At 37.6% G+C, this 22,238-nt stretch overlaps 1 protein-coding gene and 1 pseudogene across 2 annotated transcripts; one reads left to right on the top strand and one right to left on the bottom strand.

Annotated features, from left to right (window-relative positions):
• Nucleotides 1–2,655: 2,655 nt before the first annotated feature.
• LOC109437100 (transgelin-2 pseudogene) lies at nucleotides 2,656–3,555 on the bottom strand (annotated as a pseudogene).
• A 136-nt stretch (nucleotides 3,556–3,691) lies between these two features.
• Nucleotides 3,692–19,995, top strand: CLDN12 (claudin 12). Of its 2 annotated transcripts, XM_088797768.1 has the most exons (5): nucleotides 3,692–3,707; nucleotides 9,718–9,857; nucleotides 11,271–11,332; nucleotides 16,028–16,082; nucleotides 16,670–19,995. In XM_088797768.1, exon 5 carries the CDS (start codon nucleotides 16,695–16,697, stop codon nucleotides 17,427–17,429), a length of 735 nt encoding a protein of 244 aa, XP_088653894.1. In that variant the 5' UTR covers nucleotides 3,692–3,707; nucleotides 9,718–9,857; nucleotides 11,271–11,332; nucleotides 16,028–16,082; nucleotides 16,670–16,694; the 3' UTR covers nucleotides 17,430–19,995. The 2 variants fall into 2 exon arrangements, with proteins under 2 accessions (XP_088653894.1, XP_019572066.1); XM_019716507.3 differs by lacking the exons at nucleotides 3,692–3,707; nucleotides 16,028–16,082.
• The last annotated feature ends 2,243 nt before the right edge of the window (nucleotides 19,996–22,238 follow it).

Genomic DNA, 22,238 nt, shown 5'->3' with positions numbered 1-22,238 from the left:
AAAGTAAAAAGGAATGTTCCCATCGTTCTGCATTAGACCCTCCAGGCCTTCCCAGACATAACCAGTTAAATTTCCTATGTTCTTGCAGAATTTTTTTATTTATATATCTCTTTACCCAAATGAATTTATTATATAAAACTTTTCCAAGTTTATTTTTTCACAAAATAGTAGCAAGTTAATGAGATTTTAATGATTTCTTCGATGCTACTTTTATTAGGAATTGCTTTGGAATTTAAGGCTTAGTGAAGCCGTTTCATATGGCTATAAGTATTACATAAAAATATTATAAGTATTGTTCTACTTAAATTTCTTCTGATATGACATTGTGACTTTTTACAAGCATTATTTCACTTTTATTTGTTCTGTTTTCTTTTCCCCACTCCCACCTCTCATCTCAGTCCCCAGATCACTGGCTTTTTTTGTAGTTCTTTTTTCCTCCTTGTACAGGTATTGACTCAGTGTCTCCCCTGTACCAGGCACTGCGGGACGCTGCATGTACAGTGCTGAAGAGAACAGATAGGCCCTGCTGCCCTCTTGGATCTCACACTCAGTAACAGAAACTGCAGGGGACTAGGAATAAGAGTGGGGGAAGTATTTGGAATTTGAACATCTGCACTGATCATAGTGACCATGTTTCACTTTGGGTATGTTTTATACTTATGGCTTCAGTGTCTTTTTCTTTTTTCACTTCTATTATTTCCTAAATATAAACAAGTTTATTTATGTGAGGACAGTTGTATCAGGTGAATTTCTGAAGCTCTGACACCATAATCTTGTGTCAAAGGATAACAGATATGTTCTGAGGGTGAAGAGGAATTGCATCTTATTTGCTCTGTCCATAATGGCCAGGTTACTACTCCACTTCAACTGAATCATTTTATGTAACTCACTAAAATGTTCCATTATTTGTATATTCTAGTTACCTAAAGTATGCTCTATGTACATTTTTCTAGAGGTTGATTTTTATTTTAAACAAAAGGAGAAAATCTGGATTATCTTTTTTATTTTATAAAAAAATGAATTTTGAAAACTTTAAGATTTATTTTGAAGTAAATATTTTAATATAATCTCAGATGCTAGCTGTATGTCCTTAAACAACACTCTTATTTTTACCTTTCAAAATACATAATTTTTGGAATGCTTATACCTTACTGTGTAGCCAGGATATCCATACACTATGCATTACCAAGTCCCAGTAGTTACCAGTAGTTCTTGCAGAGCTTACTATGTCAGATTCATTTATATGATAAATTACAAGTTTATACTGCCAGACACTCAAGTTAAATATATCGTACTGTGAAGTTGGATCTATACTGTGAAGGTTTCGCATATGAATAAAAAAATTTCAGAAAGCTATTATATTGTTCTTTTTGTGATATATATCCATATTATTCTTATTTGTCATAGTAGATGAACTTTATGTAAAATGAATGTTTTAAGTGGTAAATATGTATTATATAATCAGGGGAAAAGTCTGCTTTCATAATGGGAAAAATCAGGTCAACAGTTTTATTTCAGGTTTGGTCCAATTCGTTTTCTTGTAAAGTTATGTTTTCTTTTAGTTGGGAGGATGGAAGTCAGAGCTTCTTTTGAGCGTGAAAGCTACAGATTTTTTTCCTGCCAAAAATGAACATGAACACACCAAGTATTTTACAAGTAGTTTCAGGGTTTGCAAAGTTCAGGTATAAAACTCAGCAAAAGTTCCATCTTGAAGTTTTTAATATCATTAGGGTACATTAAAAATAAGTTTCAAAGCAACAGCATAAGTATACTTAGAAAATATAGCTTAAAGAAGGAAATGAAAATTAGCAACAATACAAATTGTAACCTTTACACAAAAGACACTATTATTTCAAAAATAGGGCAGTATTTTGCTTAAAGACAAAATTTTGAATTGAATTTAGTGGATGTTTTTAAATCCTTAAGAGTATCTTAAATTTGGTTTAAATCTGTATCTCCTATGAAATAGAAAACTGAAACAAACCCCCAAAATTTAAGTACATAGTTTGTGCTGGTAGTCATAATGTCTAACATGGTAATGTTTTCATGCTGGCCACTGTACTGAATGTACATATGAGTATAGTATCTTCCTTTTGTTTTTCTCCTTTCTTCAAAAAGAGATTCTTTATTAAATCAGTTAACTCAGATGCTTCTATCCCCAGCCCACAGTTGGCAGCCCTCCCTCCCCTTTACCCCTTAGCTGCAACGAGGGGAATGGAAAATGAGTAGCCAAAAGGGCTTCCGCCAGGTCAGGCTACCTCCAATGTGTGGTGAGCCCAGTCCAGCTGTGGCAGGGGTAGCAGCCGCCACAGGCCCCTCCCTATAAAGTAAGTCCCTGAAGCCACAGCTATAGGCAAGGCATACCAGGGTGCCAAAAAAAAAAGTATACACATGACTTGTATTCATCTTTTGTTATCGGTATATATTATTACAATTGTAATACAGTTTTTTCCTTTCTTAAAATGTGTACATTTTTTTCTGGCACCCTCACGTATAATTTTATGTTAAATATATATATATATATTTTTATATGTATACAAACACACACACACACACATCTTGGAGATATATATACCCAAGGTGTATATATATATATATATATATATATATATATATATATCTTCAAGGGAGGCCAGGGGCAGATCTGGGGGCGGATCAGAGGGTCTGGCATGGCATCCTGCAGCCAGTCATGCCTCCCTGAGATGCCCCACGGTTGGTGCCTGCCTGCAACCCAATCACGTTCTTGCCCTCTTGCAGCATGTCTGAGAGGCTCCAAGGGTTCTCCTTAGAGTTCATAGGAAACCCGTTGGGATTCCCCAGAGAAAAGCCCATCGTCCCGGGCTACTGCCAGCCCACCCAAGTTCATCATTGTCCACTGCACACAGGCCGTGCTCTTTCCTTCCCACAGGTTCACAGTCTGGAAGATGGTGGTGGTGGTGATACTGTAGTGCTCAGCTGCTCGCAGGAACAGAGACCTGCTCCATCTGCTTGAAGGCCATGGTGGAGACGGGTCTTCTTCAGTGGGGCCTGCCCCTCACGATACAGTCCGTTAATAAGCTCACACGGCACCGTGCCATCCTTGACTCAGTTCTGGAAGTTCTCACGCCCAGGCTGGGGCCAGCCCACATCCCTGCGGCACTGGGCGGTGAGCCACTGGATCAGGATTTGCTCCAGGTCTACCTCAAATTCAATCTTCTGCTGCGCCTCCTGGCTTGGGGTGTAGGCAGGTCCCAAGTTGGCCATTCTGAAGGGTGGTGGTGACTGCTGAACCTTGGGCAGGGCGGAGAGCACGCACTCCGTGCGGGGCTGCAGGGAAGTATATTATCTCTTTTAAACACACTATATTGCCTTCTGGTCATTTATTCTAAATTGGGTGGTGGGTGTTGAGGTTTTTTAAAAACCTTTTTGAAAGTCTGAAATATTTTATCATTTTAAAACTTTTGCCTTATGGAAGTTTATACCTTGAGAAGTAAGCCATTTAGATACTCATAGCAGACAAAATGTTGGCAGACAGAATGCTATAATTTTTACTACAAAGTTAAACAAGAAGAAAAAATAAACATCTATTTTTTTTTCCTTAAAGAGATATTTCAGAGAAGCATTTTGTTTTGTGGTTGGAGCTTGGCAAGTAGATGGAAAGTATCAGAGGAATCTCCACTTTTGAGTGGGTGTCACAAGCCAGCTGAAGGAAAAGAAAAATCAAACAGGTAACAGAAATGAGAAAAGGAGAGAAATGAGAAAGAAAAGTATGTATGTTGGAAAGTTGTGGTATTTATTTCCCTGTGGATAACTCAGGAATAACAGGTGGGATTATTGCCTCAGTTGGCCATCATAAGGATGAAAAATCCAGGGGCAATTTCAACTACCATTTCTGATCATAGCAAATCTCTAATTTTAATTTTTTTTCTGTTTCTCGTTATATGACAATTACTTAATAATTGTTGGGTACTTGGAAGACTTCAGAGAAAATAATCACTTTTGTATATATTGTTAGGTTCACAATAGGAATTAAATCTAAGGTATCCAGATACTAAGCTAGATAAAGCAATGTTATTATCTGAATCATGTCCTTTGAAATACTTGGAATTTGAAGAACAGGATATGCAGTTTATATTATAACTAATTTTGGAGCAATATATGGCAGGTGATTTTCTATTTATTTTGGAAAATCAGAGTACACTGAAAGTTGAAAGTGAAGGACAAAAGCTTTTTTTTGTTCATGGCACATATTTCAATATATTTTTCTGAAATATATCTAATATCTTCTGAACAATGCCTTCATGTTCTTATTTATTATCAAACATTATTATTGGTATTTCTGCATAAAAGGTTTTAAGAAGACCATGGTATAATTTTCTTATATTAAGAAAAAGGATATGATTATAAAGCTAAAATTTAACTTTAGTTTTATTTGTATATGGTTTGCTACAAATTAGGGGAGATTAAAAATATTTTAAACCAAGAGCAGACATTGAGTAAAAACTTTTGTGATTTAGGATGGGTTTGAAACATGATTAAATGACAGAGAAAATAAAATCCCTGGTCAACCAAATCCTAATAGGGGTGGGAATGGAAATAAGAGTACTATATAATAGTTGAGCTTCTGTTTCAAAAACAAATCTTTCTATGATCTGGTACTACTTTGGGATCAAGAGAAATTGTAAGAAGAATATAATAAGCACACATGGCCTTTCCTATAAAAATATGAACCAAAAAAAAAAAAAAAATCACCTGTTTTAAAGAACCACTAATGTCATAATTTGAAATTTGTAATACATTCATCAAAAATTTAACATACAGGTTTCTCCTTAAAAACTGAGTTAAAAATAGCAGTGGTGGGAGGAATGGGTAATAGGCATGGTATAAGACAGAGACCTGAGTGCAATTAACAGTAAACAACTTCGATTATCCTATCTAAGCCAATTTTTCTGTACAATCCCCCCCCTTCACTAGTAACTTTATTAAAGAATATTTGAAACAAGTGCTTTCATCCTACCTATTTTATAGTAAATCACGAATTTCTAACATTTTTTTTAATTGAGCTATAATTGCATTTAACACTATATCAGCTTCAGGTGTACAACATAATGATTAGATATTTGTATATAATGTGAAATGATCACCACAGGAAGTGTAGTTAATACCCGTCACTATACAGTTGCAAAACAATTTTTTTCTCATGACGTGGACTTTTCAGATGTAGTCTCTTAGCAACTAGCAAATATGCAATACAATATTGTTAACTATAGTCACCATGCTGTCCATTACATCCCCATGACTTATTTATTTTGTAACTGGAAGTTTGTACCTTTTGACCTCTTCACCCATTTCACTCACCTCTGGCAACCACCAGTCTATTCTCTGTATCTGAGAGCTTGATTTTTTGTTTTGTTTTTTTAAATTCCACGTATAAGTGAGATCATATAGTATTTGTCTTTCTCTAACTACACTTAGAATAATGCCCTCAAGGACCATCCATGTTGAAAGTATCAAGATTGCCTAACAGTTTTTAAAGTGACACCTCTCTACTTGATTTATCCAGAACCTTCTTCTCTTATTTCCTATATTAGTTTGCTAAGGCTACCATAACAAAGTAGCATAAACTGAGTACTTGACCAAATTCCTTGTCTCACAGTTGTGGAAGCTAGAAGTCAGAGATTACTTCTGACCACAGAGTTGAGTCTGAGTGCTTTAAGGGAGAACCTGTTCCATGTCGATTGTAGTCTTTGGAGTTCTTGACTTTTAGAAGCATCACCCCAATTTCTGTTTTCATCTTCACTTGGTGTGTAGTTGTTTCCAAATTTACCCTTTTTATAAGGAAACTAGTCATGGACTAAGGCGCACCCCAATGACCTCTTTGTAACTTGATTACCTCTGTAAAGACCCCATCTCCAATAAGATCACATCTTGAGGTATATTGAGGGGGTTAGGATTTCAGCATAGAAATTTTTCAGGGACACATTTAATCCATAACACTTCCCTATGTTTCTCTCTACACTTCCTAACTGTACTTCCCAACTTCCCAATTAATAGATGATGTTATCTATTATTTTTTATTTGACAGTCTTCTTTCTCTAAAAAATAAGTTATGGAGCTTTTCTTAATCTATATTTATTCTACATTTGTTAAATTTCCATGGAAATACTATGGTGATATGTGATTAACATGAAAAGGAAACACAATGTCCAAGTTAGTTTATAAGTTAGGGTTGATGTATGTAGTTTAGAGAAGATACAAATATTCAGAAAAGAAGGAAGGTAGGTAGGATTTGAGTGGGCAAAGAAGATAGTAAGGGGCCATTCCAAATTCAAGAATAGCTTCAGTGAGCATTTAGGGTAAGTAAAGCATTAGGGGCAGAAATCCAAAAATTCTGAGTCTGGAAAGTTCTGAATGGTGACAGCAACCTTTTAGGAAGATCTACCACCTACTACTTGACTCAGGGCAAATTATTTAACCTCTCTGCATCTCAGTTTCTTTGTTATTAATATTGGGTTATTGTGATTAAGTTAGATAATCCATCAAGAGTGCTTGGTACATAGATATTTAATGTTTTCTATTATTTTTAAATTGACTAATATATGTAAAGAAATTGTTGCATGTGTCTTAATGTGAGAGGAGAGGGATTAAATAGGATTGTGACAATTCTTTATAGTGAATAAGTGGCAAATGGATATTTCAAGGGATGAAATCAGAGGATATGGTTCATAATTTGAATAAAAGGTATGAAGAAAATATCAAAGCTAAGAAATAAAGAAGATAAACCACTGACAAAGTAAGGAATGATGGATGACATAACAGGTATAAGTTGTATTTGGAGAGTGCTAAGACTGAAGTAGTAATAGCAGTTAACCATAATGAACTGATAATTAGAAATAGTTCTAACTTATGGAAAGTCTTGGCCAGAGATGTGGATTTGGGGAAGAAAGCAGGTTGCCCTCTCAGGAGGTTTTTATTGACAGAGCAGGTGTAAGAACAGAATCTTTTGATAATTGGGGAGTGGAGAAGAGGAAGTGAAAGCAACCGGTAGACAGGGAACTAATCAGATAAACTCAAAGAGATGTGGAAATGTTGGTGTTTTCAAATCCAAGTAAGAAGAATTTAGGGGTAAAAAGACATGTTCAGAATTGTGCAGTGTGGACCTAAAGGGGGTAGAAGAGAATTAGGACCAAAAAGATGCCTTTGGATTCAACCAGAAAGAGGTTAATAGTGACTGTGGAAGGCATAATAATCGTCTCCTAAGATGTCTTCATCCTGATCTCCAGAATCTGTGAATACGTTCCATACATGGCTGGGGGGTTAAGGTTACCAATCAGAAGACTACAAAATAAAGACATTATTCTGGATGGTCTGGATGAGTCAAATGTAATCACAAAGATTCTTAAAAGACGGAAAAGGGAGGCAGAAGAATGTTAGAGTGGTGTGATTTAGATAAGAAAGACTTGACTGGCTATTGCTGGGTTTGAAAATAGAAGGAGGCCACAAGCCAAGGAATGTCAGCATCCCAGGAAGCTGGAGAAGGCAAGGTAACTGATCCTGGCCTGGAGCCTCCAGAAGAAATGCAGCCCTGCTGACACCTTGATTTTAGCCCAGTGAGACCCATTTCAGATTTCTGACCTCCAGAACTTTAAGATAACATATTTGTGGTGTTTTAAGCCACTGAGTTTATGGTAATTTGTTATAGCAGCAATAGGAAACTAATATAGTAATCAAATGGGAATCTTTGTAGAATTTGGGGGTGGTGGTATATTGCAGTGAATTTGTTTTGCCTTATTCTTTAAAGAATCTTTTGAAAAAAAAATTGGAAAGCCAGGATTAATTGTTGATCTAAAGTCTTACCTAAAGTACTTCTGAGAATGATATTTCAATATTCTAGTCACACTAAGGCATGTAAGATTTTGTTCCAACTTTGCTGTACCAAAGGAAGGTTAACCATAGACATGAACTTGATCAATAAGTCTAGAAATAGGACTTTTTCCCCTTCCTTTTGGAGCTGTTATTTAAAAAATTGTAATCAATTACCTACTTCATATATATTCCAGCTAAAGTCTGCTAACCAGGTAGTATTCACTAGTGATAAGGAAATAAATTATAAAATGATTGTACACAGCTATTTGATTCAATTCAGTTTTATAGATGAGAGAACTGAAGTGAGTTTTACTGTTACATTGCCATCATTCGTCCTCTATTGCCAGAGTGACTGAAGCCCAAAGCCCATCTATACCCAGAGATCCTTTTACCACCCAAATGCTATCTCTCTTTCTCATTATTACATTTCTAGGTCTGGCCTTGGGATTGGATTGCTTCTGGCCTTAGATAAACATCCATCCACTGAAGTATGGCAGATGAGAAGGTGCTAGCAGTGGACAGATAGTAGCCTCTCCCCCTTTTTCCATAACTAACAAATAGTCCAATTGCTACCAGAGCAACACAAAATGGAAAATGGTAATAGCAAACATGTATAGTCCTTACTGTATGTTAGACATGGTTGTAAACTTCTGTATGTAATTTGTTTAATCCTCACCATAATTTTTTTATGTAAATTATTATTGCAGATGAGATCCTGAGGCACAGAGAGTTTACTTAAGTTGCCCAAGGTCATACAGGGATAGGGATGGATGCCATCCTTTACTTTTGTTTAAAACTATGATGTTTTTTCTCAAACTTTTTATTTTGAAAAATTTCAAAGGTACAGAGAATTTGAATAGTACAATGACCATCCATATACTTACTCTCTCTAGATTCAACAATTTGCCACGTTTACTTTATTTCTACTTAGTGTGTGTGTGTGTGTGTGTGTGTGTGTGTGTGATCATTTGAAAGTAGGCATGACACTTTAGCATCCTTTATATAAAACAAAAAAGATCACTCCTATATAAGACTTATGAATCCTTTATTTTAATTCAGATGTTCAGGACTAAAACAAGACTTCACATTTTAAGAGAAGCCACAAAAAAATGGACAGGACAGTTGAAATTGTGTGGGAGAGTAGTGAGATCAGATAGCTAATGGCTAGTTAAGTGCTCAGCACTTTGCCTATATTAAGTCCCTTAATTTTCAAGACAACCCTATGATGTAGGTAATTTTATCCTCATCTTCCAGATAACCTCAGAGAAAGGTAACCTGCTCAAGGCCACCCAACTAAGACCTACCAGAGCCCATTATAAACGTAGGCAGTTAAATATATATTTAAAAATATTTAAAGGATGCTGATGTGTCATGATGCCTACTACTTTCAAATGATCACACACACATAAAGAGAGATAAGATGAATGTAGCCAATGTTGACAATTGTTGAATCTAAAAGGTAAGTTTGTGGGTGTTCATTGTATTATTCAAACTCTTGGCAACTTTGAAAATTTTCAAAATAAATTCTAGAGTTTGAGCTCTTTTCCCCTTTGTGCCTTGATAAATACTTTGTGGGAAAAAAGTATTAAAGGATTTTTGCTAACAAACCTTATCGGCAAGTTACATTTAGTGGGAAGTATTTACGTGGGTACCCAACTCAAAACTAATTTCAGTAGTTTTCCGTTGAACTTTTCTTTTTTTTTTTTTTTTTTTTTTTTTAAGGCCTATAACCCAAATGTAAAAGGAACTGAAGGTACAACAGGAATGGGGGAGGTGGGAGAAAGGCGGGAGGTGGGCGCAGGATGTTGCTGCGGCTGGCGTCCCAGTGGATTCTGGGAATTGTAGTCTCAATGCAGGGCATTCCCTTTTTAGGGCTTCGGGAGAACCTGACTAGGTTCCCAGAAGCCTCCGGTGCGCCTCGCTGGGAACGCACTTCCTGGGACGCTGAGAGGGAGACGCTGTAAGAGGCTCCTCAGTGTGGGCGAGTAAAATGCCTTGGATGTGAGAAACAGGTAGGTGTGGTAAAGAATGTTCCGATTTCTGGGTCTTTTACCTAAGTAGTTGAGAATTTTGTGTAAAATAGCGAACTCGAGGGGAATGAGGAACGTTGAAAAATGCTGACCACATTTGTGCACATGAAAATTGAATGAGGAAAGGTATTGGATACAGCTTTAGAAATTTATTTTGTACACAGGAGTATGGAAATGTCGAGGTGTGTCGCCGGAGCAGCGACGGGCTTGGGGCCGGGCTGGCCGGGTGTGCCCTGTGGAACTGCAAGTTGCTATTTTTGAATCACCAGCTGCTGGTGGTTGTATAATGATGGTCTGCTTGTGGTTCAAACCCACTCACTGTAGCAGCGATGGGCTTGTTTTGAGAGGGTGAACAGTCACTGTTGTGGTCTCTTTCCATTGGCTCTAACCAGGAGAACTCCCTCCTCCCCCCTTTTCTTTTCTTTCTGCCGCCTCTGGTGCTCTTAAGGACCGTCTCGGAGGGAGGGAGGGAGGAGAGGAGGGGGAGTGGGTTGCTCTCGAAGCTTGGTTTGCTTTCCTCTGAAGCCCTCGTTCTGTTACACGCTTTGGAAGGGGGCCGTCATCACGTTAGGGAAAGGCCAGACTCTGACCCCACTTAAAATAATTGCTCAGAGATCACAGGGTGTGTTTTTAATTGTAAAACGATTTCCTTAACTTTGGAATGAGGAATTAAGCTTGATACCAACCCAAGAACCATATTTAGAAAAGAAAAATAATCTGAAATCTCTTGTGCAGACTGTCCGACATTCTACATAGTGATGATAGTAGGGCTAGTGATAAAAGCCTTAATCCAGGAAGTTCTCAGACGTTTACAAGTTTTCATTCTCATGCTACCTATTGAGATAAATAGTATTTAAAGAGGAAGTTGCTGATGCTTAAAAAGGATGTATGGAAACATTTGAATGGCAGGTTGAGCCACTGGTGGAACGCTAAACTCAAAGAAGCATTCTAGTTGCAAATTTTAGAATGTGCAAGTGCAGATAAACTTTGCCTAGTATTGTATCCTTTAAAAAGATATAAAAGAAACATAATGAGTTTCTTTTACTTCCAAGACAACTAACTGCACAGTGTTTCCTCCACCCTCTTTATTCTTTCACTATAGTCATGAAAAGGATCTAAAAAATTCATTAAATATTGCTAATTAATTTCCAAGACAGAAAAGTGATTTTTATTATTTCTCCTATCTTGCCAAATCATAAAATGAGAGTTAATTTTTCTTTTGTATGTTACGTATAATGTTTGAATTTAAGAATAAACTGCCTTTAAAAAAACTTACTGCCCACTTCTTTTGGTGTAACATTTCATTGGTTTTAGATGATTGCTAATCCATGTGAATTCAAATTGAGTTTTAAAGAAGTATTCTATTAACTTGGGGCATTTTTCCTATTTCTTTAGGCACAGATCATTTCTTCTAAGTTGATTAAAGTTGTTTTAGAACTATTCAAGTACCTCAAAGAGTAAGTACATCCTTTGATTATGCTACATTTCTCTTCTTTTTGCTGCCAGATATCAGATGGTATGTTTTACTCTTGTTGGATAAATGGAGTTACAGGACAGACCTCCCTGGGGAATGAGTGATGCCCTACAGTTTCTAAGAAAACCCAAATTATAGGTAGAAGGGACTGCTGTTGTTACTATCAAGAATTACTATAGCTGTTGTTACATATGTTCTTATGCAGCAATTCCTTGGAATTGTCCCTGAAAAAATGCATAGTAATGCGTCTGAATTCCTAAAGCCCTTAGTCACTATTCCTGTTCCAAACTTCTTTGAACTCTATTCAAAACCACAGAACAGATATCCTTTTGAAAATATTTTTTATTTGAAATTATATCTTTGGTAACCTTTCATTGTGTACCAAATTTTATCCATCTACTTCTGTGAAAGTCATTATGGAATGGATAGTCAAATAACAAATACGAAGCTGTTGTTGTGAAACAGAGTCCTTATTTGATTTGGTCAGTAACTGCTCCAAAGAGAATGCTCTGTCGTTATTGTTAAATGGCCATAATCATCTGTGGTTGTTTGCTGAGAGCTCAGAAGAAAAGCATGTTCCTAGCTAAGGAAAGTGTATAATCTTACTAATAATCATTAGAAACTTAAATTTCTGACCTTATTTGGTTTTACAAAGAGCTTTACTAGTCACGCTTTCGCAACTACCTTGGGGGACATTTTACAGATGAGTATTTGAGGTTCAGAGGACATAGGTGTCTTGTCTAGTTTGTAAATGGTAGGCTATGGCTGGCATTTGGGTCTTTGGTCTCTTGGGCTTCAATATCAAGCTGCCTCTCAAATGGAAATGACAAGCCCACACATCTGTATGTAGGACCCACCTCAAGGCTGTCGCCCAACTAGTGCTAATGAGTGCTCCTCAGACTTGTTAAAGTGTGTTCCTAGCCTTGCACATTTTTCACAGTACCTAATAAGGGGTTTTCATGTGACAAAAGTTGTTTGTTTTCCCCCATTGCTATCTTAAAAAAGAAAATATAAATACAACTATAATAAATTATTTAGCTTTGATAAGCAAACAATTTGACATGTTAACTAGTGTTGATGAAGAGTTGTATATCCAATACGTAACATACTTATTAAGTTGAAAACACAAGAAACAACACAGTCATAATTGACCACAGAGTAAGTTAATCAATGTTGCCAAACTTAGATATTTCTAGAAGCATGATTTGTATGTGAATACCTGGGAATTGCTTCATTTTGTTGGGAAGTTTTTAGGGGAAGAAAATGAACTTTGTTTTAAAAAATGGGAGAGACTTTGCAAATAAAGAGGAAAGCAGGGGCACTGTCTCGAAGCAGCTTGGAGGCATCAGAACGCAGGATGTGAATGAATGGGACTGTTGTTAATAGAGCAGATTTATTACTTTTTGTATCCTGACCATACTCGTAGACCTTTCATTTGTTTGTTCATTCATTTAATAATAATTGAGTGCCTTCTATGCTCCAGTGTTGGACACAGTGAATAAAACAGAAGGCTCTCTGTCTTCCTGGCATTCAGAGTCTGGTGGGAAAGATAAATACTGAACAAGGAATTATGAGCACAATCGCTGCTACCAAAGGAAAAATACAGAGGTGCTTCCAGAACATATAACTAGGGGCAGAGGAAGATTACAAGGAGGGGAAGGGAGGGCCAGGTTTAGGGCCTGGAAACTAGAAACTGAAATAATGGATATGTGTTAGCTAAGCAAAGAATAGGATGGGATTAAGAAAGTTCTAGGAGGAAGACTAGCATGAGGAAAAGTGCTTCGCCAAATTAAAGAGAATATTTGAGACGTTAAAAGAAAAGTATAGCTATATAGACTGTAGTAGGTAAGGTGGGAGAGTGAGACATAAGGACTCACAATGGAAAATTTATCAGGAAACACATAGTGGGATTTGAACTTTAGAAACTTTATTCTGTGGGAAATAAATCACTGAATGGTAAGAAATGTAGTGAAATGATTGGATTTGCATGTGAAAAAAATCCTGGATTCAATAGCATAGCACAAGAGTAGAGGCCTTTTTATCCTTTCAATCCGAACAGACCCTAACCTGAGAATCAGCATTAATCTTACAGTTTTAAATCACTAAACATACTCCTTCTCCCAACTATCCCTGTAAAATGTTACTTCATCCCTCTAGTGGGATGTAGATTTACCAAATCTTATGTGTACGGAGTTAAGAATGGCATAAAAGTAAAGCAGCCAAGGAAAGTTACAAAGAGCAAGGACAATTTCAGCACTAAGACAGAAATTTAGCTAAAGAATTGGGGTTAATTGGTATTCCCCTTCTGAAAAAATGCCGTGGTGTCCTTGTTGGCTCTGTTAAGTAGCACTTTTAGGCAGTCGCTGGTATCTGAGCTAAGACTACTTCATCTAAGGTAAGTTCAGGGGACTGATAGATTGCTTTGAAACAGAATAAATTTGAACACACACGACTGAAATAAATATTGACTCATCCCTGTTTATTAGTGTCATTTGATAATTCTATAGACTAAGAACTAAAGGAATTTATTCATAGTAAAGTCATCCTGATCTCATTCCATTTGCATTTTAGGACTCTGTGGTACAGGGCAATGTGATTGGAAAAGTCTGTGACATTGATATTCCCAGGTATCTGTCCCCTACCTCTGAAAGCAGGAAGGAATTATGATTGGATTAGGTAGGACTCTGCGTAGGTTATCTGAAGGAGTTCAGAAGCTTTGAAAGAAACAGTGAGATCCTTTTTCTTATGTCTTTACAACTTTAATCAAATCATCATTATCTTTCATTGCTCAGTCTTTCTCTAACCCTGGATGATACATATTTTTATAAACAGGTACCTTGTTGGTTCACTTTGCTTAATACCTAACAATAATTACTTGTTATGTAGTAATTATACAACTCATTCACTGTCAGCATTTTGAATTCTTAAAACACAGCATATTCTTTCCCCCAGTCTGACTGTTAACACACTGGGGCAAGGTCCAGATCTCAGTGGCCTCAGTGGCCCTCTAGGGCCGAACACAGTACTTTGCATGTGCTCGATACTCAGTAAATACCTGCTGAAGGAAGGACAGCTTAGTAATGGCGACTTCCTTGCCCAAGTCTACATTATCGATAGCCTACGTTTGTGAGTTACAGTAGCCCCAGAACAGGGCCCAGTACTCATTTATTTAAATATTCCTTGACTGACTTGTGTGCCTGGCAGTTTGTATAGCACACAGGCAAGACTTGTGTGCTATGCAAACTGGCTACAGTGTATGGGGGAGACAGGTAAATGAACAGAAACCAACAGGAAGCTGAATTTTGGCATATGACCTTATTTAGTAGCCTTTTCCAGTATAAATATCACCAAACCTCCACCAGTTTCCATTGCTGGACCACGGTGCTTGGTTGCTAAAATTAATCATGACAGTTTTTTACCCCCAGTTTGCACGAAAAAAATAAATTAGGACTGTAATTCCTTTGTTTTGTTTTCATCCATATTATTTTTTTAAGCTATTGCTCTTTTGTTAATATTGACAGAAGACAACATGATAAACCAGTGGTAAAATTAATGGAGAAACTTAGAACTAATTATGCTTGACTTGAGGACTTTAAAAAATGGTCACTTGTGCTTAAACTGATTTTATATTGCACATTTATATATGTATATGTATATAGGTATGTACACATACCTATATATTTTCTGCAAGTAAAATTATTCCTAGTTCATATGATTAGATTAAATATACAAATACATTGTTTTTTAAAAAGCATAGTGCCTTCCATTCAAACACATTTGATCAAGTCCTAACCCTGTTTCATAGCATTTTGGTCATGGTCTTCTTTCTGACCCCTGAACTCCTAGGAATGCTACTCCACCATCTCAGTAGATAATATTTGACTCTGCAAAGGATGATGGGTTCTCTAAACCTGTACTGTATCCAGAAATAAGAATATTCTCACCCTTGCCCCTTTGTCATGATCTGAGAGAAGTAAATGTGCCATCTTATTAAAGTAGTCTGTTCTGTTGCCTCATACGGGGCATAGTAGAAGGCAGAGAAAATATTTGAATGGTGTTTGGAGAGTGAGTTTCAAACTTTTGAAGAAATTAAAGCTGAATAAAATACTGGTTTTTATAGTTTGTCATATACAGAAAAAGAACACAGCCTTTTAACTTAGGTTGAGAGAAAGACCTGGCTACTTTTCTTCTTTTCCTTACAATAGCATTAATAGAAATAGGTTGTTGTTATTTTAGAAATCTTTGGCATTCATCTTATATGCGCAGTAATGGTATAATAACCAATAACCAATAATATAATAACCTGCAAAGCATGCAAGTCATCTTGAATCAGCCAGGAAGTAGCTGAGCAGAATAATTTCAGGGACCTTTGTTCTCGTCTTTTCATTTGACTACCTCATTGGAGAGGAATCCATATATGTTTTGTAATTTTCCAATATGCTTAGTGTGTAAGAATGAAATATGTGCTTTTTCTTATTTACCATTTATTCAACGAATGTTTTTTTGAGCTGCTCCAGTATGCCAAACACTGAACTGGCCAGAATACTAAGAAGTAGTTAACACTTGCATCGCACTTACAATGGGCCAGGTGTGTTTTAAGCACTTGACATTATATTAACTCATTGACCACTTAGAACAACCCTGTGAGGTAGACACTCTTATTTTTCCCATTTTACAGATGAGAAAAATGAGGCACAGAGAACTTCTGTAGCTGACCCAAAGTCGCTCCGCTAGTGAGTGAGGAAGTGGGGATTAGAACCCAAGCCCTCTGGCTCAGAGTGTGCCCTCAGCCCCCCGCTGTCCTGTAGTGCTTCTTTCCCTACGCTTCTGTCTTTTATGAGCCGCCCTCACTTCTGCTTTGTGCTACTCTAGTTTTATATTTGCATGGGTATTTGAGGCTGAATTTGTGTTTGTCGTTGATAAGTGCTCTGACCCTGTGTGTTTGAGTGCCTGACACATGAAAATATTTAATATACATATGTTGAATGAGTGATTATTGACAACAAAGAGAATTTCAGATGTGATGTTAAGAGAATTTGAAATTCTTCTGGTTGTTCTTCTGATTTGCTGTGAAGAAAAATACTCACGTGTAAAGGCTTCAGTTGACCAGTCAGTGGTAACCAAGCGCATGTGTGTGCTCCTGTTCTCTGAGGTACCACACACCTGGGTTTATATATGTTCATATTGTACATGCGGAGGATACAAGGACAGAATTTCCTCTTCTCGTTGACATCATTCGTTGTGTTGTCAGTCAACACCCTTTCTACTCTGCTCTCCTATTGTCCCCTGATGATTTGTACTCTTGTGTGTCGCCCCCTAGTCTGACTGACGGTACTGCACCTGCCATGGGCTGTCGGGATGTCCACGCAGCCACCGTCCTCTCCTTCCTGTGTGGAATTGCCTCGGTAGCAGGCCTCTTTGCAGGGACTCTGCTTCCCAACTGGAGAAAATTACGGCTGATCACATTCAACAAAAATGAGAAGAACCTGACGGTTTACACGGGCCTGTGGGTGAAGTGTGCCCGATACGATGGGAGCAGTGACTGCCTGATGTACGACACCACTTGGTACTCGTCGGTTGACCAGCTTGACCTGCGGGTCCTGCAGTTTGCCCTTCCCCTCAGCATCCTGATCGCAATGGGCGCCCTGCTGCTCTGCCTGATTGGAATGTGCAACACGGCCTTCAGGTCCTCGGTGCCCAACATCAAACTGGCCAAGTGTCTGGTCAATAGCGCTGGCTGCCACCTGGTGGCCGGGCTGCTGTTTTTCCTGGCGGGGACTGTGAGCCTCTCCCCATCCATCTGGGTCTTCTTTTATAACGTCCATCTGAACAGGAAATTCGAGCCAGTCTTTACATTTGACTATGCAGTGTATGTCACCATTGCTAGTGCTGGGGGCCTGTTTATGACTTCCCTTCTACTGTTTATTTGGTATTGTGCGTGCAAAGCTTTGCCTTCCCCTTTCTGGCAACCACTGTACTCCCACCCGCCCAGTGTGCATACTTACTCGCAGCCCTATTCATCACGCTCCCGCCTCTCTGCCATCGAAATCGACATTCCAGTGGTTTCCCACACCACCTAATGGAGAAACCGTTGTTAAAGAAAACCTTTAGCCTCACGTTTCTCTTTACAAGGAGCTGTTTTGGACCAGTATACATTTTCCTTTATTTCTGACCAGTCGATGAAGCCAAATTTATATGTCCTGGTAGAATGAAGTGCTGCTAGTTTTTATGAAAAGTGCATTGTTTTAAATGGGAATCATTCTTTTTATCTTGCTACTTATGCTAGGAGGATTTTTAACCTCCACATTGATATCTGATCAGTTATTCAAGTGGAAAGGACCTGTGTCACAGTTGACATGATTTACAGCAACATGGTAGTGTAAAAACAAATGAGAGAACAAATGAGAAGCTATTGTATATGATCTTTATGAATATTTCAGAATGTGTGTTGTCCTTTTTCTCTAATACGTTAAATCGGTAAAAAAAAAAAAATGGGGGCAATTTCAAGTATAAGAAATTTCTTTCAGGTAAGGGTAGTATCTTAACAGTAGTTGGTTTACCATCTTACGGCTGTGACTTTTCTTACTTCTCTCTCGGGGCTGATTGTATTGAATAGAGTTTGGTATTTTGAAGATTACTGTCTTTTGTGAGTTCCTTCTACCTCATGCCGGTGTTTAAAAATAAAATGCATTTTAAGTGATGTCAGACAATAAGCCTATCTATTAGTATGGAGAACATTTAACATAATTTTAAAAGTTGATGAGTCTATAAAGTGTATTATTCGCGTTAAAATGTGCCATGTGATGAAATGGTGCTTCCTTTGAGGCAGAAAAACCTTTCCCCGCCCAGATAACATCCACCAAGTGGTACTCATGCCTATGTATAATCTTAGTGACTGAGAGAAAAAAACAAAGGGGCCCAAGTGGTTTGTTCTCTTGTAGACAATGGTAGGGAACAAGTATCTGTTCTTCAGTGACACACATCAGAGATTCACTCTGGTGCCTGCCTTTTGGGTGATGGGTGAGGTAAGATGTGGCTTCACCATGACCACATTCACCCTTGATTCAGTTTCTGCCGCCATCACTGAGTATTTCCTTGAGCATGCAACTCTGCCCAACACTTTAGCAGATGCTATAGAGGATAGATGAAAAGTATGAGACCTGGTTCCATCCGCTAAGAAATTTAAATTTAATAGAGAAGGTCAAACTGTTATCTAACAATTAGGGAACAGTCTGACTTCATGGGCAGCTGGTTTTAATTCCTTAGTCATTGATCCAGGAGTATATTTCAACCAGAGACATGGGTTTCTGGCAGACAGGCTTATTGTATAATGCCAGCAATATTCTGAAACCTAGAAATTCAATTCATTGGATCTTTTAGCGCACCTCCCTTTGCCTAGACATTCTTAATAGCACTACATCAGATTTGTTAGAATGGGCAACAGTGGTAGAGAAATTAGATTGTTCACTTTCACCTCTGAAAGTACAATGATGTATTGAAGAGGGAGGAGTATTTAAAATCTCTCTTCCAGTGGCCTAACATTTAGATGAAACCATGCTGACACTGAGATGAATGCTTAGAAATTCAGGGATACAGGGTCTTTACCCTTGTGAATGTGAGCTGCTTATTTAATTGGTGTAATTTGCTGCACATCAGTACTATGTTCATAACGATTTTGTTGTATTAACCACTACAGATTTCACCAACAGCTAGTTGCATGGTAACAGAGTTATTATGTCTCTTTGCATTTCTGAGTATGATTCTGGATTACTTCTGTGGATGTAAGTGGTACTTTTTTTCCCCTCCTAATTCTAACACTAGTTTATGTATATAGCAAATAAATCCAGGTGTATAATTTCTAAGTGACGTCAGAAGAAAGCATGCACGACTGGTTTTTTAGTTATATACAGCTCCTGACTTCCTTTAGTTCCATTCCTTTTAACTCTTCTCCGATTGGGCTGAGTCTTGATCATTCCATGGTGATGGCAGGTAGAATTTTGAGATTAATATTAATTTCCCCCTTTGCTAATTAATTTCATTCCCCTCTCTCACTAACTTTGTCCAGAAGTGTCAAGAATTCCACCATCCTCCTGTTCTTTGTATAAACATTGTTAAAAGTAGACTTAACCATTAATGTCAGTTTTCAGTCCATGGGATCATAAATATAAATGTAAAGCTTTTCCTACGAGAATCTTTTGGATTCTTTTCATAATCTGTAGCCTTAAATGAATATTTTATTATAGATTCACTAGACAAAAGAAACAGCTGTTTTCCCTTATTGTCTTTAATATTTAGATTTGCTATCATTAGCTATTCTTGAAAACCATCAAAGGAAAGCAAGTATTTACAGTTTTTGGGTTTTTTTTGTAACTTTTGAGCATTCATCAGGCTATCATTGAGATAGGGGATCTTCTTTTGTTCTTACAAGCTATTAATGTTAATGGCCTTTTATAGAAGCCAGTTTGAAAAACAACTTTAAATGTGGTATGATGCACCAGATTGGGTTTATCCAGATATGGGAGAAAAGAACCCTAAGTTTATTTTACATGTAAATATACACTGTAACAGATGATATGTTTGTTGTAAGCTAACCTCGATAAAACTGCACTGTACTTCTTGATGTTATTAAAAGATGTATTTTTACAAGTTTCTGTTTCTGTCCTCAATTTCCTCAATGCTTTAAGGTGAAATATTTTGAGAAATGTTTCTCAAATATACGTAAATTGAAGAAGACACAGCCCCATTTAAAGCTCCATGGAATAGCAACTGGAAAGGAATGGAAGACTGAATTTATTATTTCAGAAACAGCAAGACCCTTTATCTGTTTCTAAGAGTGGTCCTAGGAGTTTACTGGGCTGTTTTAACATTCCACGAAAAAGCACTAAATGGAGTCTATGTGCCAGATTTGCCTTATCAATGAAGTTTTCTAATGCTCTCTGATTTTGGAGATTGGGAGTTATCAAGTGGTTAAGTAGGAGGAATTTCCTTACTCTGAAGAACTTGAGATTTCCATGAGAAGTGGTCCGACAGGTAAGTCACCTTAAAATGTCTGAAACCAGGGATGCACTTTCCGTTTTTTGGATTACAGCCTCCTGGGGATAGTTCTCTCATGAACACACGGTACCTTACATGGCAGAGTCATACGTTGCACTGGAAATCTAAGCTGCTTCACGCTGGGCATCCACGGCTGATGATGCTAACACACCACAATCCAGAGTCAGCCTCGCAGTTGGGCAGGCTCACTGAGGGTGACTAAATGCTAGAGAATTCCTTCATACTAATCAAATTGACAAGAGACTGATTTACCAGCCAGAAATGAGAAATACAGATAACTTGTGACTGCTATCCAAGACCAGTTTTTAAAAATATACCCTACACATTTCCTTGGAGGAAAAACTGATTCCAGCCCTGGGAAAGGAAAGAACAAGATGAGCCCGGCACATGTTCTTCCAGAAAGTAAGGAAATGCTCAAAGAATGACGGAGACTTACTAAGTTACGTAGTATGTGCCAGCTTGAAGAGGTTCCCACTGGCCAAATCTGGGAAACCTGAGCATCAAAATAAAGAATCAGTTGGTTATAACCCATGGAAGAAAGCAAAAATCCATGTGTTCATACTGATATAAATAAGTGGGGAAGAAAGAAAAGCTGTTTATTACAATAAAATACCAAGTAATAGGGGAAAAACATGGAGTTAGGTTAGGAAGACATCAGTAAACTTAAAACTAGTTGGTGAAAGTTTGATGAAAAACAGGATACTTATGTAATCACAAAATACTCCACAAATTACTTAATAATTTCAGTGGGAAAAATAGTGACTTTACGAGTATAGTGGATAAACTTGGCAGACACAGCCTTAACTGAGTAATCAAGTTCATCACCAATAATAAGAGAAACCAACATCATGCAACTCCTGTTATGCAATGAGAAGGCCACACCGTTGCTTTTGTGGTATTTCCATTTAAAATACATAGCTTGAGACTAATCTTGAGGAAATGCGCAGCTTGTCAGTTTCATTTTTTGCTTTATGCTTCTTTCTCTCTCCTGATCTCACACCTCTTCATTTTTATAGAAAAGCATAAAAACTTACAGCCGAAGTTCTCTCCAAAGTATAAAATAACTTTTAGGAGGGATTTTGAAGAGCTTTTGTCAGGCCTTCTGTCCTGAAAAACTAAAAAGGAAAGGTTCCTATGGAAGAGATGTAAATCAAAGTCACAAGACCACAGAACTCGATGGCCTCTTAATTAGCTGTCCCATTTCCATTGATTAGCAATATCTTCAATCCTAAAGCATACTTACAGGTTAGTCTAAAGACTGTCTCTTCCCTCCCTTCCTGTCCCCACTTTGGAGGAAGCTTTCTAGAAGGTCACTCTCCCTGTGCTTGCTCACCACCCTCCAGCCCAGGAAGGTTCTGTGTCAGTGCCATGAAACACCAGAGCCCTTTAGTCCTCACTGCAGGACTGTGGAACTCGGGGATAAAAAACACAGCTATAGCCCGCCTGGTATTCATACCCAAATCTGCTATTAACGGGGATTTGGGCTACTTTGTTGTATTTATTTTGTTTGGAAATATGCCAACATTCCAGACTGTTTCTATAAAAGAAATTCTGCAGATGTTGAGGAAGAAAGTAAGATGGTGGATGAGGAAAGAAGAGAAAATTTTCTGTATTTTTGTATGAAAAAACCCAGTGTGACTAGGTCCTGTTAGCAGGAGGCTAGTAATCATGATTTTGAGTGGTTCTTGTTCACTAAAATCCTCTGTAGAAAGACAATATATATTCCAGTCTCCAGGGTTTTGCTTTATAGAAAAAGGTAGCAGCTTCTCATTAAGAAAAGTCATTATTGATACTTTAAAAAACATTTTTATTAAAAAATATAGCTAACATGCAAT

The sequence above is a fragment of the Rhinolophus sinicus genome, chromosome 4 (assembly GCF_057876585.1).
Source record: "Rhinolophus sinicus isolate RSI-liver-muscle chromosome 4, RSI-T2T, whole genome shotgun sequence".
Lineage (NCBI taxonomy): Eukaryota > Metazoa > Chordata > Mammalia > Chiroptera > Rhinolophidae > Rhinolophus > Rhinolophus sinicus.
This window is presented reverse-complemented; position numbering and strand designations above follow the sequence as displayed.